This window comes from Equus caballus, chromosome 16 (assembly GCF_041296265.1).
Source record: "Equus caballus isolate H_3958 breed thoroughbred chromosome 16, TB-T2T, whole genome shotgun sequence".
Taxonomy (NCBI): Eukaryota; Metazoa; Chordata; class Mammalia; order Perissodactyla; family Equidae; genus Equus; species Equus caballus.
The window spans coordinates 38,595,664-38,616,468 of NC_091699.1; the positions used below are offsets into that span (position 1 = coordinate 38,595,664).

The 20,805-nt window shown below is 39.8% G+C and overlaps 1 protein-coding gene across 6 annotated transcripts in view; it reads right to left on the reverse strand.

Moving 5' to 3' along the window:
* The window catches only part of PTPRG (protein tyrosine phosphatase receptor type G), a 675,839-nt gene that overhangs the window by 500,600 nt on the left and 154,434 nt on the right, over positions 1-20,805 (reverse strand). For all 6 annotated transcript variants that reach the window (XM_023621202.2, XM_070238719.1, XM_023621201.2 and 3 more), the window contains exon 2: positions 3,741-3,845. In XM_023621202.2, coding sequence (XP_023476970.1) covers positions 3,741-3,845 — 105 coding nt within the window. The remainder of the gene's footprint in view (positions 1-3,740; positions 3,846-20,805) is intronic.

Sequence of the window (20,805 nt, forward strand, 5' to 3'; positions counted from 1 at the left end):
GCTCAAAAGAAACGCAAAGCCAAAAAAAAAAAAAAAGACATGTTCCAAACCTCTGAACGGTTCTGTTTATAAGTCAGGCTAACATCTGCTCAAAAACAGGCTGTATCACTGTGAGCAGGAGTTGGCAAATCTTTTCTGTCAAGGGCCAGAGAATAATACTCTAGGCTCTTTGGTCAAAGGGCTATATAGCAACTACTCAACTCTGCAGTTGTCGCATGAAAGGGGCCATCAACAATACCCAAAGGAATGGGCATGGTTGTGTTCCAATAAAACTTTACTCACTAAAACAGGCAGTGGTTGCTTTGCCAACCCCTGAACTTGAGGATAGTTTGCTTAACCCTTATTCCCAAATCCCAAATGGTCAATTCTTGAGAATTATAGCTGATAGAATTTAGCTTGCTCAGCTCTCAGTATTAGCTAGTAATCAGTCATAGCTACCCACTGGGAATTCCAATAACAACATATCGATAGCAGCAAAAGTAATAATAGTGTCAAAAACAAGTGTGAAAACAATTACAAGAAGTAATATCAGGTACTTTATGCCAGGGATTTGTTAAATTTTTCACACATATCATCTCATTTCATCCCCATAACAACTCTATGAGGGAAGTTTCCTGTTTCAAAGGTGGGGAAACTGAGGCTCCAAGCAATTAAATGCCCTCCCAACATCACAAAGATGTTAAGAGATAAAACTTACATTTGAACCATAATCTACGTGTATAACTTGAACATTCTTACACACCACATCAACAAAGCACCAATGGCATTATCTTAGGAGGAACAAAGAGAGATCTGTGACTTCGAGGCATGAGATTAAAATCTGGACCGTTAAACCAGTGTTTCAGAAATGGCCGCTTCACCTTTGCTACATTTACAAAACATGTCCCTCAGGAAAGGATGAGGCTTTTTTTTGGCAGTCCCACTTTTCAAGCAACCTTTATACCTGGACGTATATACCTACAGCTAATAGTCCAAAACTTGTTTTAAGGTCCTGGTCTGAAGTGCCTAAAGTATGAGGCAATGACTCTTCCTCTTTCCTGCCCTTTCTTTGTCTATTTGCCAAATGCTAAGGAATGTCTCTGAAGGACCCAAGTCTTCTTGACATGAGAACCGATATTCCACCCCTGCGGTGTGAAGCAACCACTGACACCGTGGAATTTTCAGGAAGAACTGTTTAAAATATGAAGACTATATACGATTAGTTGGTACCTCTCCACTTGTTTTCTTCTTTTTTTACTTTTATTTTCTCCATTACGCCCAGCAAGTGACTTCACTGATTCTTTCAAACCAGTCCACTCGTCCTGTAACTGCCCTATCCAGATTCTAGAAAACAATCAACTAGAACAAGAGTTGACAAACTATAGCCTGTGGACCCAATCCAACTGGCCACCTATTTTAGTACAGCCTTCAAAGTAAGAATGGTTTCTGTATTTCTAAATGGTTGAGGGAAAAAAATAAAAAAGAGGTATAATATTTCCTGACACATGAAAATTACATAAAATTCAAATTTCGGTGTTCATCAATAAATTTTTATTGGAACACAGCCAGCCTGTCCAGTATTATCTCTGGCTGCTTTTGCAGGACGATGGCAGAGTTGCGTAGCTGCAACAGAGACCATAAGCCCCGCAAAGCCTAAGATATTTACTCTCCGGATCTTGACAGAAAAGCCTAACAAACTCCTGAAGTTGAACTATTAGCCCTTCTACCCATAGAGGCAGGTCCCAAATCCAGAGACAATGCATTCCAGAGACACAAAACAGAGACTCATTAGATCCACCAGAGTTGAGGATGTCAACAATTGCTCCATCCCAAAGAAGGCACCACTTATGTCCATTCTTAACTAAGAAATGGGAGAAGTTTCAGGCTGTTCATTCCTTCACAGCCATTTGCAATTGGAGACGCTGAGGGGACATAACTTCCAATTTCCTGACTAACGGCATTATTATTCTAAATTGATGAACTGTAAATAGCAGGCCACTTTATCCCCTTCCTAACCAATTTCGAAGCCAGAGAGTACAAAATGATAAATTTTCTTTGGGTTTCTTGAAAAGAAGCTATATATATGTAATTTTGGCCTTCATCTCCCAATTTCCTTCATTTATCAGAAATGGTGACAAAAAGGCTCTAATTAGATAATTCTAATCACAAGGAACTGGGTGTGATGGAAGACTTCAGAATCACTATCTGTTCCTTGCAAAACAAAACAGATAGGCTGTTCTCCCTGTAGGGGCAGGAGATTTATCAATAGACAAAGGAATGCAAAAAGCCAATAGATAATGTGTAATTAAAGATCAGGCCTATAAATTCTACACTGATATAAATTTAACAGGACTTGCAGGTGGAAATTCAGGATTTAAAACCAGAGTATCATTATGAAAACCTTTCAGTTCTATATGCAAAAACATTGCATAATACACAGATTTATTATTAAGACTAATACTGCATGCCTCCAAGCCCTTTCATACAAAGAATTTGAATTATTCAGCACCAGAGTAATCTCCAAGCTGGCCTATCTTCCTTAACCGTTCCTCCTTAATTACCTGCATTTTCCATATATTTTTGAGCATCAAAATCTCTTTTAGAAATAACAATCCACCTATGATATTTTTAGTAATTGTTAGAAGCACAAACCAGAAAGGTCTGTATGTTCCTATAGGTCTTCATTTTGTTTTCCCTTAAAATGTATGAAAATCATTTCCAATGGAATATTTAACATAGTCATGACAATGTTCTCTCTCTTTTCTGGCTCCAAGGCTATAACTAAAAAAAAAAAATGGGGGGGCCGCCTGGTGGCACAGCGGTTAAGTTCACTTGTTCCACTTTGGTGGCCTGGGGTTCAGATCCCTGGTGCAAATCTATACACCACTTGCCAAGCCACGCTGTAGCCAGCATCCCAGAAATAAAGTAGAGAAAGAAGGGCAGGGATGTTAGCTCAGGGCCAGTCTTCCTCAGCAAAAAGAGGAGGGTTGGCAGCAGATGTTAGCTCAGGGCTAATCCTCCTCAAAAAAAAAAAGGGTGGGGAGGGCCAGCCCCATGGCATAATGGTTAAGTTTGGCACATTATGCTTTGGCTGCTTGGGTTCGAGGATTCATAGCCCAGGCACAGACCTACACCATTTGTCAGCCATCCCTTTGTGGCAACCCACATATAAGAAAGTGAAGGAAGACTGGCAGAGATATTAGCTCAGGGCTAATACTCCTCAGCAAACAAACAAACAAATAAATAAAATAATAAAAGTGAAAAGAACTGCAAAATACTGTAGAGAGCTTAAATACATTCAACTAAGAAGATGTGACTTGAAAAAAAGTTGCATTTCTTGGATTAAAGCATCACAGATCATTTTGATATGCGAAGCTTTATAATACTTCGCAGACATTTAGCAGCTCAAGACTAGCCTTATATTTTCTGCTCTCTGAAATCACAGCCACTGAAAACACAGAAAAGAAAAGGCTGTGTCTTTTGGAAAATTATAAGTTCGGTACAATAACTCATTAAGAAGTAAAGTTCAGAAATAAATGCAAATTGAGGGGAAAAAACAGGTTGAGAAAACAGGTGGGAGAGATAAATTAAGGTACTTATAACCTTGAGGAAAAACAGGCTTGAATATTTCAACTTTTAGTGAACTCCAAAAGGCTTGAACAGACACAAGTCAGGCGTGAAAGTGATTAAACGTGGCTTTGGGTGAGTTTACTGGGATGTTAACGGGCCTGTGTGATCCTGGTCAGGACAAGCCCACGTACCTGAGTAGGCCCAGTACGGGTCGCCTGAAGCCTTGCGCCTGCGGATCTGCGCTGAGCTGCCGTGTCTGTTTTCATGCAGGGCCCCGACGTAGCCTTCTGTCAACGCTGGAAGAGAGGGAGAGCCACAGTGAGACAAAGTCATCACCCCACTGGACACAGGAAGGGTGGCAAATGCACACAGCTGGGTGACTTCCTAGAAGCACAAACCTTGGGAATAACTGAAAAGAACTTGCTGATTTTGCAGGAAAACAACTCTAGGAGAAGCTAGAGAGACAACCATGATTACTATTACTGTTAATAATAGTTTACAATGAGCCTTTACTTCGTTCCAAGAAGCGAGGTGCACTAAGCACTTTATATACATTATCTTATTTCATCTGCAAAACACCAGCAGGCAGTAGATACCAGGGTCACAATAATGGCACCATTCAATAGACAAGCAAACTGAAGCTTTGAGAAATTAAGTAACTTTAACTCGCCCAAGGTCATCTAACCAGCAGGCCCAGAACCTGTGGTTTTGGTTCCAACTACATATATAAGCCTGTGTCCTAGGTGTAAGGGGCCTCTAGCCTTACTTGATCTTCACAGAGCAAGGGGTCATTCCCTCTCTTTTAGAGATGGAGGAATTAAGGCTCAGAGATACTAAGTAACTGGTCCCAGGTCCCAGGTAAGCACACTGTGGATCAGGGAACCGAACATAAGCATGCCAGCATCAAAACTGGGCCTCTGCCATCCACACACAGAACACTCTGAAGCCTCGGAGACTCTCTGTGCTTAGTACCAGTCCTCCACATCCTTTGGGCCCCAAATAGTTACCTTTTGTACCTGAGGAGATGAAACTTGAAACTTTCCAAGCCAACAATGTTCAAAAAAGAAACACTGCTTAATGGTAATATTTTTTGAAAACTCCAAATGAATCCAATCTTCTACTCATTATGGAGAGCTTCCATCTGCCTGATAAAGTGTTCAAAGTCCTCCCCTCCCCGCCACTTCATGGATGCAAATTTCTCTTGTTGTGAGAGCACACCTGAATGCACTGACGTGTACGATGACAAATATCACATGTGCCCAGAATCCCAAATGAAATGGAATTATGCCACCAACAATACATCCCAGCTGTCCATGTTAATATTTAAATTCACCCAAACAAAATCAAGTGTGCTTTTAAAAAGCAAAGAAAATAGTTAGCGAAACTGTATATTCAATTTAAGATTAAGACGGCACCAGGAAAGCACAACACATTCGCTAGTCCAAATTAGCCAAAGTAATAATAATCATCTCACCAGGTTGGCATTAGCTATGCTGACAATGTAACAGTCATGAAGGAAAATTAGGAAACATGTAAAGCACTTTATGTTTATACGTCAATTGCAAAGACTGGCTTTAAGAGAAGTAATGCTTGAACAAAGAACAAAGATATTCCATAGAGATGAGCCCTTTAGAGGGAAATGGGAATCTCATCAAGTCTAAACATACATCTAAAAAGTAAATCTGGTGTCATTTATGTCTGCTTATTGGTCTTCAATGAGAAAGTCAAAATCTAAGTTACTACCCATTTTTGGAGTCTGATGAAGGTTTAGGTACCTACCATCCAATCCATCCTACAGTTTTGCAGACGAGCCATTCAGAGCCCCAGGAGGTTAACTATTCTAAGCTTCCAGGAACCAAAAATAAAATTTTCCATCTCCTAGTCTCCTAATCTATTTTGCCTCAACTAAAGCAGGCTAAATAAATAATTATTTGGTTTACTTGTTTTCTATGAATATGGAAATTTTTTTTATGTGTCTCTCTACTATACTTCCTAGAGCCAGCTTACTCTATATAACTATTACATAAATAATCTTTCTTCTTAGTACCAGGACAATGAGTAAAAGAGTGTCTTGACTTTGGGAATAATACATGTGGCTTCCAGTAGGGTAGGTGGTTGCGTCTCAGTTTCCTTGTCTATAAAATGGAGCTAAAAATACCAACTTCATAGGATTGTTATGAAGACAACACAAGTTATTGTCAACAGAGCACCTAACTCAGCACTGGGCACACAGTGCTTTTTAAATGCCTGATAACATTATGGAAATTTGTTGCAGAGACTCTGTTTTTGTGATCATCATACCACACTCCACCTAATCATGAGTCATAGACTGTACGGCCAGCCTCTGTTGCCCCCGTCCCTGTCAGCTCCAGGGTGGGCCTTGTTTGGCTTAGGCCAGTCAATCGCTGTAAACCGTGCCCCTGGGCCCCAGTGATATGTTTGGGAACAGGGACATCGGCCAGTCAGAGAGATTCTTCTCTCCTCCTGAAGGTATTATGACATGAGCTAGAAGCCTCAAGGACGTGGTTGAGGGTCAAGTAGGGGATCAGCAGAGGAACTCAAAAATAAAACCAAGCCAGAGGAAGCAAAAATCTATGCATCAATTCTGTTGACAAAATTTAAGCCCAGGACAAAGCCAAATTGAAACCAGCCCCATGGAAGGCTTTATCTTTACATGAACCAATTACCTGCCAAACCTCACTTTTCTGTCTCCTATATGCAAAAGATCCCCAAATGACACTAAAGGTGACCTTGGTGACCTTCAAATGAGTCACTTCAACACTTGCTCATCAATTTCTCCATGCATTGGACCAAAGCTCTGACTCTCAACCCTGGCTGCTGCAAAAAGCAAAACAAAACAAACAAACAAAAAACAAAACCTATGCCTTGGACCCTGCCTCCAGAGATTCAGATTTAATTGGTCTGGAGTGAAACCAAGATATCAGTACTTTTAAAAAAAAGTTCTCCAGGTGATTGCATTTGGAAGTCAGAGATAAGAACCACAAACCTCCCTGCTGAGCTAGACCCGAGGTCCCCTTCACCTCTAACATTCTCAACTCTTGCCCTCACAGCCTGCAACTCGGCAGGCTAAGTCTAAATACTGGAGAGCTGACCAGGCAGAAATGAACAGCCTGCTGCAGAAATCACACCAGGCTGGTGTCAACTTCAGAATTAGACAAACAAATCCGAACTGAACCAGATTTCTAGCCAGAAAGCTTACAAACAAATGAACCCAGTATAAAAGTAGAGAGGGATGGGGTGATCCTCAAGTATATTAATTTATACCCTTTCCAGAAGATGTCGTCTAGAATCATCATCTCCACTACCAGTCCCCCTTTTTTCTTCCTGAAATAGAGGTGCTTTTCATTTCCCAGAACCTTCAAGAACATCAGGATGAAGCAAAGGAGGACAAAGGCTGCCAGCAGCATCTCTCACTGGAGTGGCTTCCATGCTGGTAGCTGTGTTACCCATGCTGCCAGGAAAGCAAAGCAAGAGTCCAGAACTTCATCAGGTTAATGTGAAAACCTCCAAGTACTTAGAAGTAAACCATAATTCCATCAGTCTTTAACTAGACCGGATAGAGGCCGCAGGTTTTGGGGTTCCACACCTGTTAGCTCCCCAAGCCCAATAAACTATTAGTGAAAATGCAAATCTACAAAGATATACCCAATTCAAGAAACAAGGGAGGGAAACATCAGAAGCTCCTCCACTGACATTGCAAAGTAATGGAATCCATACCCAAAGAAGAGTTACCTTCCTAGCCATCTATATCCAGCACACTGTGGTGGAAGGGATCTGAGCTGAGCAGCAGAACTGCCTGTCTAAAGGGAGTTCACCTGGGGTGAAAGTAAGAGGTGTGGTTCTGCTGTATAGGCGAACTGACAAGAGGTAACAGGGAGGCAGGGCCATCTCAAAGAAGGTGGTTTAACTCTGCCCCCAAAGTACTGAAGTACAACGTGGGTTGTACACAGCAAGGTAATAATGGGCAGGAAAACCTGCTTCTGAAGGACATGCTGTATGGCTATGAAGGGCTCTAAGCTCCCTGGAGATTAAAGGGATCTCAACCTATCACCCACAATGGAGTTCGGCATAGGGTATGTGTTCAATAATTAGTGAGTGAATGAATGAATGAATAAATCGAAGAACAATAGCAAGACTGATGGTGTCTGTGTTGGGGGGCAAGAGTGTCTGCATGTGTGCATATATATGTGTGTCTTTAGATAGGCCACAAGCAAAAGCACTACCTTCTCCCCTACTGCCTCGCTTTGTAGTCATTGCCCACCTAAAAGAAATAGGAAACATCTAAAACTGGAAGGAATGATCCTGAGTTCTTTAGGGAGGAAACTCAAACGAACAGGGCAGCAAAGGACTTTATCACTGTGGCACCAGATTTCATTTTAACACATTAACTATCCATTAAAGATGACTATATTTAATTTCCCTTTTTATTCTATGTCAGGAACGCATGATTTTTTTTCCCTATATAAGAACATAATAATATACTACTGGCATTTGCATAATTAAAAACCAACCAAAATTTTAAGTCCCCTCCTCAAATGTATTTTAATCACATGACAAGGTGATTTTTTAAAGAATTATTTCAACAGGAGTCAAACAATGTATATTGAGTATATTAAGAAACTTAATATTTTAATGACAAGGAGCAGAGATTGGTACAAAGAAATAATCTGTAGTTCCTATGTAAAGATACAGCCTCAGCAACCAAATTCAATCAATTTTAATACTCTTTGCACTCTGCTAAACTCAAACAGCCAACCAATGGTGGCATGGCAATGATATGGTAAGGCTATGAATCATGCTATTGATTTTCAGTATCTTCTGTGCAGAAAATTAAATTATGCAAATGCATGCCTTTACAGATCCTTACCTTAATGTGAAATTGCAGACTTGCTTATGTCAGCAACTTAATTACACAATTAAAAATGGAGTATGCTTATGAAAATATGTAGTTTCACTCTTCAGAATAGACAATAAGTATAAATCTGCCCTTGGTTATCATGTGACTGACAAGAGGGAGGAGCTGATGCTATGCAAACATATATTCTCCCAAGTTCTACAGCACCAAGCCCACTATGGTTTATGGAGCTGAAGTCGTCTGTCAGCAAAAAGCTCAGGCAGGCTTTTTGTGGTATCATAATGCTTCAAGGAGTTGGGATGGCAGTAATCCGGATATCGAACCTCTTAATTTCAAGTTGGTGCACCTGATGAGCAGAAAGATAAACGCTGTGACATCAGTGCTTGGAGATGGAGAAAGGTTTATTCAAATCGGCCAAGAGGAGAAGGTGGGAGCATGGGTTCACTCAAATTTGCCTGTACCAGAGCAAAAAGCAGCGGGTTTTTATAGAGACAAGGGGCTTGGCAGCAGGAGCTTCGCAGAAACAAAGAGGTCACTCCCGTAAGCCCCTGGGAAATTTGCAAGGCTGCTGGGGGCTGGCCATCTGGTGATCATAACCTCCCTGAAGGCGTTCTCTTTCTTCTGCAAAACAAACTCACAAATCCTCGAGATCAGAGTCACCCCTCAAGTTAAACCAGAAAACAGCAAATTAACAAGATTCATTTATATCTGTGTTGGGAACAAGGTCAAAAGGCAACCATGTTCTTATTGAATATCTACAGTAACCCTCAGGTACGCGGCTTCAATGTAATAAGTGTGGAAGACATAAAGAACACCCAACAGTGCACACTGCTGTAGAATTCTCCTCAAAGAGGTCGTCTCTAGCGTGAGTTTAACCAACAGACACACACACACACACAGACATGCCGGACCAACAAATCTGGGCATGAGGAATAACAAACTTGGGCAGCCTTCAAGTGTCTGGAGAGTATAACAACGAAATGAGTTTAGAAAGGAAAACCCAGCTACTCCCAACATCCAAGATAATTTGAAACTCTCAATTTTGACAGGATGAAAGTGGAGATTTCAAATCCAATACCGTTAACTAGCCAATGATGCTTACATCTCACTCAGCAGGAGGAATCTTAAGTCAAGCTGGTTGCTATGCAGAGAGCTAAATGAGTGACAGATATTTTCATCAGTGAGTTTTCATAAACTGTATCACCTCTCAGAACTTCTACCGAGCCTACCTCATTTCCAGCCTGAAGCAGAAAAGATAAAAACGTTTCCAGACTCAAAGGCCCAATCCTTTCACAAAAAAATATCCTAAGAGTTACCTACCACTGAAAATATCAACAACATTGTTTCCTATGTGCATGACTTAATTTCCCAGAGCCAGTGGCCATAGTTTATAACAATGAATGCTTTTATTCTGGGGATATAAAAGCAGGTGTGCATCCCATCTGCCTTAACTGTATCTTCAGGAGGATTCTTAGCAAACCTTCCTCTCAGTATTTCCCAGAAATTTGACTTGGGGGGGAAAAAAAAGACTTTCAAGCTATGTTAACTCTTCTGTATTAATTCAAAGGCTGAACGTTTTCCATACAAAGAGACTAGCTCCTCTATACACTACATCAAATAATGTTCTTGACATAGATGTCTTTTCTTAGGTTTTACTGTCAGAGAGGTCACTGAATCGACGTGGGATAAAAATAAACTTAGTTACATATTGATGGAGAACATATTTCTTCCAAAATTGCAAATGCATGAACTGAAATTACAGAGTACAACTAACGTCTTATTGTTTTTGATAAAGGTGGTTCATTTACATATGCATGGGTAATCTGAAAATGAACGGAAGTCTGAAGTGCTCACCAAGAAAGGAAGACATGTGGTCACCAAGCATTTCAAAATAATCACAGCATTCCTCCACATTGCTGTTTCATCTTACCACATTGAACCAACAACGTCCAATTGATTCCAGCTATGTCATGATCTCCTACAAGGGAAAGTCATTATGTGGCAGAGGTTATGTAGAGGTGAAACCAGAGTAAGTTTATGATGAGAACACCCCAAAGTTCCGTCTACAACATGGTCACAGATCTTACCCAAAGCAAAATAGTTTAGTGGTGCTTGAGAGTATTTCCACTTAACTGTATGTCCAATTCAAGGTCTTTCCAAAGGACTTAGAAGCCTAGGAGAATTGATCAGCTTCCATCCAAAATTGAAACATCAGAACAAAGAAATTCTGGTTCCCAAGTGCCAGAATGAAAATTCCTGAGGATGATGGATGAATGGTTCTCATATAAACAGTCCTAGTCCTCTGCCAGAGTTACTGCCAAAAATAAGCCCACTAAAAATAAGTAACAGGCACTCAGATTTTCAAATCCAGAATGCATATTTCCAGAATGGCAGACAAACAGTTAAGCAGGCTCTTTATATCTATAATAACCGCTCATACAACAAACAAATTAAAGATCCCTCAAGGATGGCAAAATCTCTATCAAGCATAATTTTCTCTAAATTTTAAAGAGCATTTAAGAACATTAAATCCCACACAATAGTCTAAAATGAATAAATCTTTATCTTTTTTGTGTCTACAATGGGCAAAAGTATCAAATTATAGTTAAAGTAATTAAAGCTTCCCACCAGCCTCTCATCTCCTTTGTGCCCGTATTTCAATTAAGTGTAGTAAAACGTACTTCGGGAATGTCCCAAAAAGGAGAATCAAGAAGTGCGTTCCTTTGTAACTACTGCATCACGAATCCTCCCTCAGGTTGTTTGTGACACTGAACTAACCTCAAATACAATAGATTCTATTACAGTAGATTACCTGTTTGATCATATTCAAATGCACTTATTGTCCAGACTACAAAAAAATATATTTTTTCATCGTCTAAAGTGATAGAGACCTAATGTAGAACCACGACTTTTTTTTAAGTAAAATAGATTACTATAGCTCATAGGCAATCCAAGGGAAAGAGGAATCACAGAGCAATGCAGTATCCTAGGGGAACAAAACATCAAACAGACTTGTAAACATGACTGGATTCAGAAGAGAAGCAAAACACTTGAACTTCTCTTCGTTACTCTACAATAACACTGATTCCAAAAGGTAGAATCTATTTTTTTTTAATCAGACAGGACTAAAAAGGACAAAAAAATTAGAGCAATCCCTCTGCTATTAACTATATCATAGTTTAAAAACTTGAGAAATAAAAACACACTTCCCAACAGGTCAAAAGTTACAGTTAGAAAACTGATTTCTTTGGGGGCTCGTTATACATTTGTGTTGAAAACCTGAAAAACACCATGGTTCACTCCTCCTAAAAAAGAATTAGACTTCTGGCTTCAAATATTTTATAGCACCAGATAGAAATAAATCAACCAACCCTCCCAATCCATATTAATACTGTTTGGTTCCTAAAGAATCATGCCTCTTGATCCTATAAGAGTAGTGGGAAAATGAGGATTAGTCATGAATAGCATTGTGGTAAGGTCAATTGCCACAAATCTGTACTTCCGATTTTACAATTGTGCCACCTCTTTGAGTCCTTAATGATCAATGGAACTGGCAAATGTAGATCGGAGATTGCATGATTGCATACTAGTGGCCACCACGCTGAATTCGGCCATCGCTCCAGATGTTTTGTTTCACCCACTGTATATGTATGCATGTGAATGTGTGTTTAATTCGCTGCCAACATGGGAAAACCCAGGAGAGAACCCCAATATCTGTATTTTTTTAATGAGAGATCTGGACTTTGTTCCCAAAGAGCAGCAATGTGCTGCTATGTGAACATCAACTAGCTCTTTAGAGAAGAATCATGACTCTACCCAGTCCCATTTGATCATTTATATTTCCTATTGAATCCCTATGGCCATCTGAGTTTGCCACCATTGCCTGGCCCAATAATAAGTTATTTACTAACTCAATTATTGCCTATAAGTTCAGGCACTATTAAAAGTACCATCAATACAATGGCTCACGTAATTCTTCTGATAATCCTGTGGCTTTGGTATGATTATTCAGAAAAGGTATGTAACTCATCTAAGAACACATTGCCCTGAACCAGATATTACTCTCACATCTGTACAACTGACACCATACTACAACTATTCTTCACAAAACTGAATTTTAGGAATCATAAAAATACGCCACCTGCTCAAAAGTAAATAAACATCCCAAGTGAAAAACAGCTTCTACATGGACCTTGGAGAACTAAAAATGTAACAATTTCAAAGGAAAGAAGTTGTCCAGACTACTCTTCCCACCACTACTGGCAATTGTTTAAGATAAAATCATGTTCCAATAGTATAACAGAAAAATATAGAGTGATTTTTCTAACATATTGTGAAGATTATCCAATTTATTGTCTACAAAAAAGAAAGTCACTTCTATTCAAGCAGAAATAAATATTATTTAGGGAAATAAAATGATACATTGATAAATAAATTCTCTTCATTCATGTTTTGTTTAAAATTTGTAATCATGACTGCCTAATAAATTTTTATCTCTGAGAAATAAAGGATAAACTTTAAAACGTGGGCCTTTTATATAGTTGAGTCTTTGACACACACACATTCCTTATGAAATATTTAATGAAAGATATTAAATGAAATGGGTCTTTCTTACAGAACAAATAGAAATGGACAAAGAAACCCTACTTAAATGTTGTTGGGTACCCATTTCAAAGCCACTGCACAACTACCAACCCAAGCAAAATATGCCAGCACTAAGCACATGATTCACATTTCCAGAACTTGGAGATAGCCAAGGTATCCAAAATTTTGGTGGTATCCAAAAATACCCACCAAGATAGTAAGGTAGATGGTAGAAAACACATTATAGGCACAAGCCCTAAGCCCTGGATTTGGGGATCAAATACAGAGTTGGGGATAGACCTGACTGGCTTAGGAAACCTAGAAACCTGTGACCTCTAGGACCAGGTAGAGACACCACTTAAATCCTGGCTGGCCAGCCACTCAGTGGCCTGTAGCTGTCTATTTTCTAGAGCTCTGTGCTTCTGGGCAGCAAGGCATCTACTCACTTCCAACCTTACTATCCATTGAAGTAGTATGCGGGATGAGAATTTGCCACCCCAAAATGTGTCTCTTCAGCTTGATTATTTTTAAGAACAAAAGACTGAGAAAAACTTTGACCTTTCCCCTAACTGCCTTAAAGAGTTTAAGATAGAAGTCTGTCCAGGAAGGAGCTATCACGCTGGGTAGGGTAGACTGGGAGGATCCTTGATAAGCCCACTTTTATCAAATTTCTCTCTCTTGGGTCACATTGTTTATAGAAGGCCCAGCAAACAATTGCTTGTCAAACATTTGCTTACCAAACATTTGCTTTTCCATCTCCATGTGAATTGCCTTCCTTCCCTTTGAAGTCCCAAACCACTACCCCCAACATGTTCCTCCTTTGTCTTTAGCTAAGATGGTATTTAAGGTGGTGGCTTCCACCATTTTGGTGAGTTACTCAGTTTTCCTGGGTTTCTCCCATGTATACATGTTATTAAACTTTGTTTGATTTTCTCCTGTTATTCTGTCTCATGTCAATGTAATTCTTAGACCAGCCAGAGGGACCTAGAAGGAAGAGGAAGAGCTCTTCCTCCCCTCAACAGTTCCCAACTCCTCTGTCCGAAAAGAGAATTTCTAGGGAGTTTGGTAACATTCAGGCAAGTATTCATGGTCTCTCCAAGGTAGGTAGGCTGCTGCTACACCAAGGCATTCAACAACGCATACCCTACACTGCTCCTGCCCTCTTAGAGTTTCCAGTCCATGGCGGTGGGGGGTGGGGTGCCAATCAACAAATACATTGATTATATTTGTATACGTGGTAAAACAAATATGAAAATTAAGTAAATGTAACATGACACAGCCATAGAAAATACAAACAGGGAAGGAATGTACTTAGAGTAGTCAGAAGAGGAGATACCATTTTAGTTGAAGGCACTGGCATGACAGGAGAAGTTCACAATCGGGGGAAAAGTGGGTATGAGGATGTCAAGGCAAGAAGGAGTGCCGGATAAGGAGTCCAGCCTAGCTGCAGCTTGGTGTAGTGAGCTGACTGGGGGAGAAGGAGGAGGTTGAGGATGAACCAGGGCATGATCCTGCAGGGCCTCAAAGGGCTTTGAAATGAGCTTAGGAAGGCAAAGAAGGGTTCCAAGAGGGGAGGCAATACATCTGATACATGCTTTCCTTAAAAGAGCTTTATTTAGATATAATGGGTTTTAGTATACTTACAGAATTGTGCAACCATTACCATAATCTAATTTTAGAACATTTTTATCAATGCTTTGAAAGGGTGACTGTGCTGTGCAGGGAACAGACTGGAGGGAGGCAGGCAAGAGCAGAAACAGTGGCTCATCTGCCAGGTCCCCAGGGTGAGTCAAGACAAATCATTCACTAAATGTGTGCTTGCACCTGTGCACAGTGGGGCAGAGCTCCTGGAGGCAAAATTTGGGAGAGCAAACAGTAGCCTAATATTTACATTCACTTCACCAAAAGCCTACTCAACTCGTTTTCAGTTTTATTTTATTATTCTCTACAAATTCCCATTTGCCCTTTTTCACCTGAATTAGGTTTTGCACTAGTTTGATCAAGCAATTAATTGCTTACACACGTCAATAAAAAATATAACAGTTAAGGAGAGGCAAACCAGATACAACCATTTAAAAAGAAAATGAGGAAAAGAAAGAAGGCAAGAATACTCACTGTAACTATATTTTCTCTTAGAGCTACATAGTGCACAAAACCATATCCTAAACTATCATACAGGAAAAAAAAAAATAGCTGCCTATGTGATAACTTGTAGAGGAAGAGCTCCCTACCATGGATTTCAGAAGAAGTTTAGGTGGGTGGTTTTTTTTTTTTTTTTTGGAGGAAGATTAGCCCTGAGCTAACATCTGCCGCCAGTCGTCCTCTTTTTGCTGAGGAAGACTGGCCTGGAGCTACATCTGTGCCCATCTTCCTGTATTTTATATGTGGGACTCCTGCCACAGCACAGGTCCCACCCGGGATCCAGAGGGGCAAACCCCAGGCTGCTAGAACCGAGCACGCGAACTTAATCACTGCCCCAGCAGGCCGGCCCCAATGGTGGGCAAGTTTTTTAAAAAACAGTTTTATCCTTGCTTAAACACGGACATGCGTGTGGCTTTAACCCAACTTGGCTTCTCTCCGCCTCCCCAAACAATTCTTAAAAAAACTCTCCCTTCCACAAGTGGATGTGAGCAATGGAACAGTGAGCGACGTAAGGAAAGGATAATTAATCAATCTGTAGTAATTCACCTCTGCACGATGACAAAGACTTTGTCTTTAGCAACTGCTCAGGATTGTCCATAATCGTGAACATGTATTCAGGGACAAATATTCTTTGTGGCTGGCAGGGAGACAAATTACCAAATATACCTCCCTCTCCGCTATTCAAAATCCATAGGACCATTTCTCCTTCCAGAAACACGGAAAAACAAGACCTTCATCCGCTTTGTTTGAGTCAATCTGTCCCCAGAATTTAAAAGAAAAAAACCCAAGAAATTAGGCAGTATTGCCCAGGCAACCACTTTAATGTAGGTAGTCAGAATATCCCAGGGCTACAAGTTCATTTTTGTTATCTCCATTTTTATTAGGTGTTAGTTTCGCTTTCTTTCCAGCAAAAAGAATGAGGTTTGCTTTGTTCTCTTCAGTTGCAGAAAGAAATCATCAGAAAAAATATCTTCCATTCTGCTTTGCTTGAAGAGGAGTTATTAACTTGAAATAACACAATGCAAGTCTCAACGAAAACAATTTAAAAGGGCTATTACAATCTTAAATAAAATGATTTAATTAAAACATTCTAACCATATAAAAATTTCTCACCAGATCACATCAATATGGCTAAGGCATTTATCTCTAAGTCTGCTTTAATGAGCTCTAAAAGCAGTTTCTTAAACTAATTATACGGGAAATTTTTTTTTTCCTTCTTGGGAGAAAGAGCTGTTTAACCAAAAGTCCCTTTCTGACGAAGAAATGGCAGCTATTAAATAAGCAGAGTTTATATCCGTTTTCTTCTTTGGATGTGCTTTTTCTAAAACCTTCTCTGACTCTGACCAATTATACTGCAAGACCTATTTGAAGAGTCAAATGGAAAAGCTGTTTTATGACTTTAAAAAGCTCAAACCCAAAATTGAAAGTTTCAGTTCAATATTTCTTTTTTTTCCTCTCAATATGTATTTGTATACAAGGAGCTGAATGAAATCAATTGTAAAGAGACTTTTCAACTCTGAATTTAAATCCCTTTATGATTCTGCAATACAGTCAATCAAACTCAGGGTAGGAGGGAGAATAAAAGGACAGCTCCTTTTTTAATATACATAAATATAATGATGCTGAAAGGAAATTTTGTATCTTTGGAGCCTTCCTTATCAGGCAAAATTGAATGAAACAAATTGTTCCTCTGATTTTGAGACAGCAGATGAGAACAATGTAGCATACGCAGTGAAATACTCTGGAACAAAGTGGTACAACACATGTACCAAAACCACAGGGCTGCAGATGACAGAAATCCTGAGCAAATTCTGAAAAATTAATGCGCCTCTAAATATTACTTACAAAGGTTTCTTAAACACATTTTATAAACACGCTCATAAATATCACCTCTGCATAATCAGCGAGTGTATTATGTGAAAAAGTGAGAAGAATGGATGGTATTAGAAGCTGGTGGAAACCTCAGGTTTTCTTTTGTACCCGTCCATGTTCAGACTAATCCATTCTTTGATATTTAACACAACGGAACAAAAAAGCCCGCAGATTTTACGTGTTTCAGAAATCATCCATGATATCTACGGTTTATTCAGGAACCAACAGTTCCAAAAGAGACGAGGCACTTTGTGAAATGCATTTAGGACGTTTCCCTTCACACTTTGGGGGAGGGAGGTCTTTAATAGAGACGCTCTGACCACAGAGTTCTTATTGAAATAATACTACCCAAAGTGAAGTGATGGTCAATCCCAAAACAAAGCAGTGGATGGAATGGGGAACAGGGGCTAAAGATATCATGGCAGAAACAAGATACATGTTTCAGGAAGAAGTAAGGATTTTTTTAACCTTATCTCAAAGTCAAAGAAACAAATTCATTCCTAAAATTCCTCCTGTACTGCTTTAGTTTCTAAAATTAACAAAGAGAATTAGTAAGATGCTGAGGATAGCTACTGTTTCTTTATCACTAACTTTGTACCGGGAGGCACAGTGCCGAGCTCTCCAGATGGATTATCTCATTTAATCCTCACCAGAACTTGGAGGAGCAAATCTTCTCAGCTTTCCCATTTCCCGAGGTACAGAATGGTAAAGTATCTTGTCAAAACTGCATTACATTGCACAGGACAGGGAAAGGAATGCAAACCCAGATACTCTGAACAGGGAGAGGAAGGGACACAAGCTCCCCTGAGGCTTCCCTCTAAAGCCGGAGGGGCCTACAACATGGAAATGGATGGTGCATGTTTAGATTCTTTTTAAATATGTATATAAAGACCCAAACATAAAATATTAACGCAGAACATGTTTGGATTGATACAACGTGACCTTTGAACCAGAACTCTCCTGGACAATTTTAATTTTACATATTCTGTCTTAAGGACCCTGCTAGGTTACTTAGGTGCCCCAACATTGTGTCCTAGAAGAAAACACAGTGTGTTTTCGATTGTCCTTTTAAAGATTTGACACTGAAAGAATCCCTCCCACTGTAAAAACTCTCTAGTTGCAACTAAAAATACTATAATAAATGTGATAATTCCTGAAAATTATTGCAAGGCTTGCAAAGAGAATTCTAACACCACAGCCTACATAGGAAGGCATTACGCTCACACTGACAAACTGCTGAGAAAACAATTCACTTTCTCTAAAACAGAAAAAAAGAATGTTCCACGCAGGCATATGTTAACATTTAACTAAGAACTGGGGATTAGAAGAAGCCTTTAGCACTGTACTGTCCAATACAGTAGCCTCCAGCCATGTGGGCTACCCCGAACTGAGATGTGTTGTGAGAGAAAAATACACACAGAATTCCAAATACTCCGTAAGAAAAAAACGATTGTAAAATATCTCATTAATATTTTTTCTTTTGATTGCATGTTAAATTACTTTGGATACACTGGATGAAATAAATCTCCATCTAAAATGTTTTAAATGTGTTGCTTTAAGGACTTACACAGCACCATGAAAGTCAGCTTTTTTGTCCCTTTTGGTCTGCCTCAAGCACAAAATGTGACCTAGAATACTTCAGTGAAATCCTCCCTCTTCCTTCTCTCTACCCACCCCATTCCCACAAATTATGGGAACTCAACTTCTTTTTTCCCTCTTCTACTCAAGAGACTTAGTGCTAACTCAGTCGGGGGAGGAGCATTTTTATAGAGGCATAGGGTCCACTGTCTCTTCACCGCTTTAGCAATGCAAACATACAGCTCCTAACTGCATCAGGAGGCCTAATGGCTTGGCACTGAAGAATACAGGAACCACATCATAATGTTTGGCATGGGGGCCATTCTATTTTTCAGAAGGAACTAAGCTGAGGGGACATATACAGAGAAGAGGACAATTTCATTTTAGACACTACCACTTCTGGAGAACATAACCAAATGAATCACTGTGTTCAACCTGGAAAGATAGTTCCCCTTCTTGCAACGACCAGGAATGTTTTCCTGGTAACATGAGTTAGGCCCTTTCCCAAACTTTTTACACCCAAAAGCAAACTTTCTAACAGGCCGAGGCATTCCTGGGGTGCCCTATTCACCACATAACTACTCACCTTAGTGTCAGCTCTGTAACTCCACGCCTACCACTGTAAAAGACAATAGGATGTCCCTTTGGCCACACAGCCCTAAATGTCCAAATCACTGGTTTAAAATGTTGGTGCAGGATCACATCCCTAAGATCATGATTCTGTTGGTCTACAGTGAGGCTCCAGAATAAATTTTTTAACAAACTCCTTCTGGGATCAGATGCAGGTGGCCAAGAGACCACATTCTGAGCAACACTAATTTGCTCAAATCATCAACAATATAAATCCACTGCTAATGGAGGACAAGGAAAATGAACATCTTTTACAAAATAAGTTTAGAAAAATATTTTTAATTAAGTCCTCTAAACTGACGTGCCTGCAGAAAGCCCGGAGATAAAAACTGTGTTTTGCATTTCTTTCTGCTCTGGGTTTTGAAGGTCATGGGACTCACAACAGATGTGGCCTGGTTTGAACCGTAAAGGTCTGCATGGTTAATAAGAGTTAACGTAAAAGCACAACAGCTGAGGCACTGTGGCTCCAACAGTTGGTAGGCTCCAGCCCAGCAGGGCAAGCCCCAGCTCTGCCAAAACAAACAGTATCCCTTGCAAGCAAGCTGCCCAGGAATGGAACCAGCAATTTACATGTCCCGGGGTGGTCGCAAACCCATTCCATCAAAGAAATCACTGCAAACCTGAGGAAGACCCATCTAAACATATCTAAATAGCACAAGAAGATGCACCATCATTTTCCTAGAGCAAACGAAAAAATGAACCATTACTTTGCTGGCAACAATCTGGAGGTCATGAAACTAATCAATAATCATATTATCACACATCTAGGCATTTCCACGATAAATTCTTTTTTTAATAGCATTTATTGCTTTTTCTGATTATAAAAGCAATAAATAATCGTTGTAGAAGCACATTAGGTGAACTACATTAATGAGCAGAGTACATTAAAAAGACAAGAGAGTACATAAAAAGCATAAACAAGAAAATAAAAATAACCATAACCACTGTTAAAATTTTGGTCTATTTCCCTCCTGTGTTCCAATAATCAATAGGGTCATTTTTTAATGCATGGTAAATCTTTCAGAAATGAGTCTGGGTTAAACTTTATAACACTCAAAGTAAAAGAATTTGTAAAAGTAAAGCTCATTTCCATAAAAATTAAAAGTACCACCACTAACAGGCCCTGTGACTTTGCCCAAACCCAACTGCCTTATCTGTAAAAGCAAGGGGTTGAGAAACGACTGCTAGGGTCACTTCAAGTTCTGACATGGTCTAACGTGAACAACATTACCTTTCTCGTTGAATAATCGGAATCAACCTAGGACACATATGGCAAACTGGTGGCCCACTCATATGGAGCCCATAAGCACAGCACGTTATTGCAGTCAGTTGCCAACATGTACAAATGGGAAAGAACAGATGACAATGCAGCCTTCAGTATTCTCTTAAAAAATTTTGAATATGAAGCCTTAACTGATCCATAAGGCAAGAACTGGCTTGAGATATGGAGTCACGGGCCACCTTCGCTTAGTGTGAACTTCACCACTCTCCCCACCAGTCACCAGCCTTTCCCCACCTGTGATATTAGCCACCAGTTGTTCATGCTCCTATGCTTAATTTTGTAAGAACTTTCA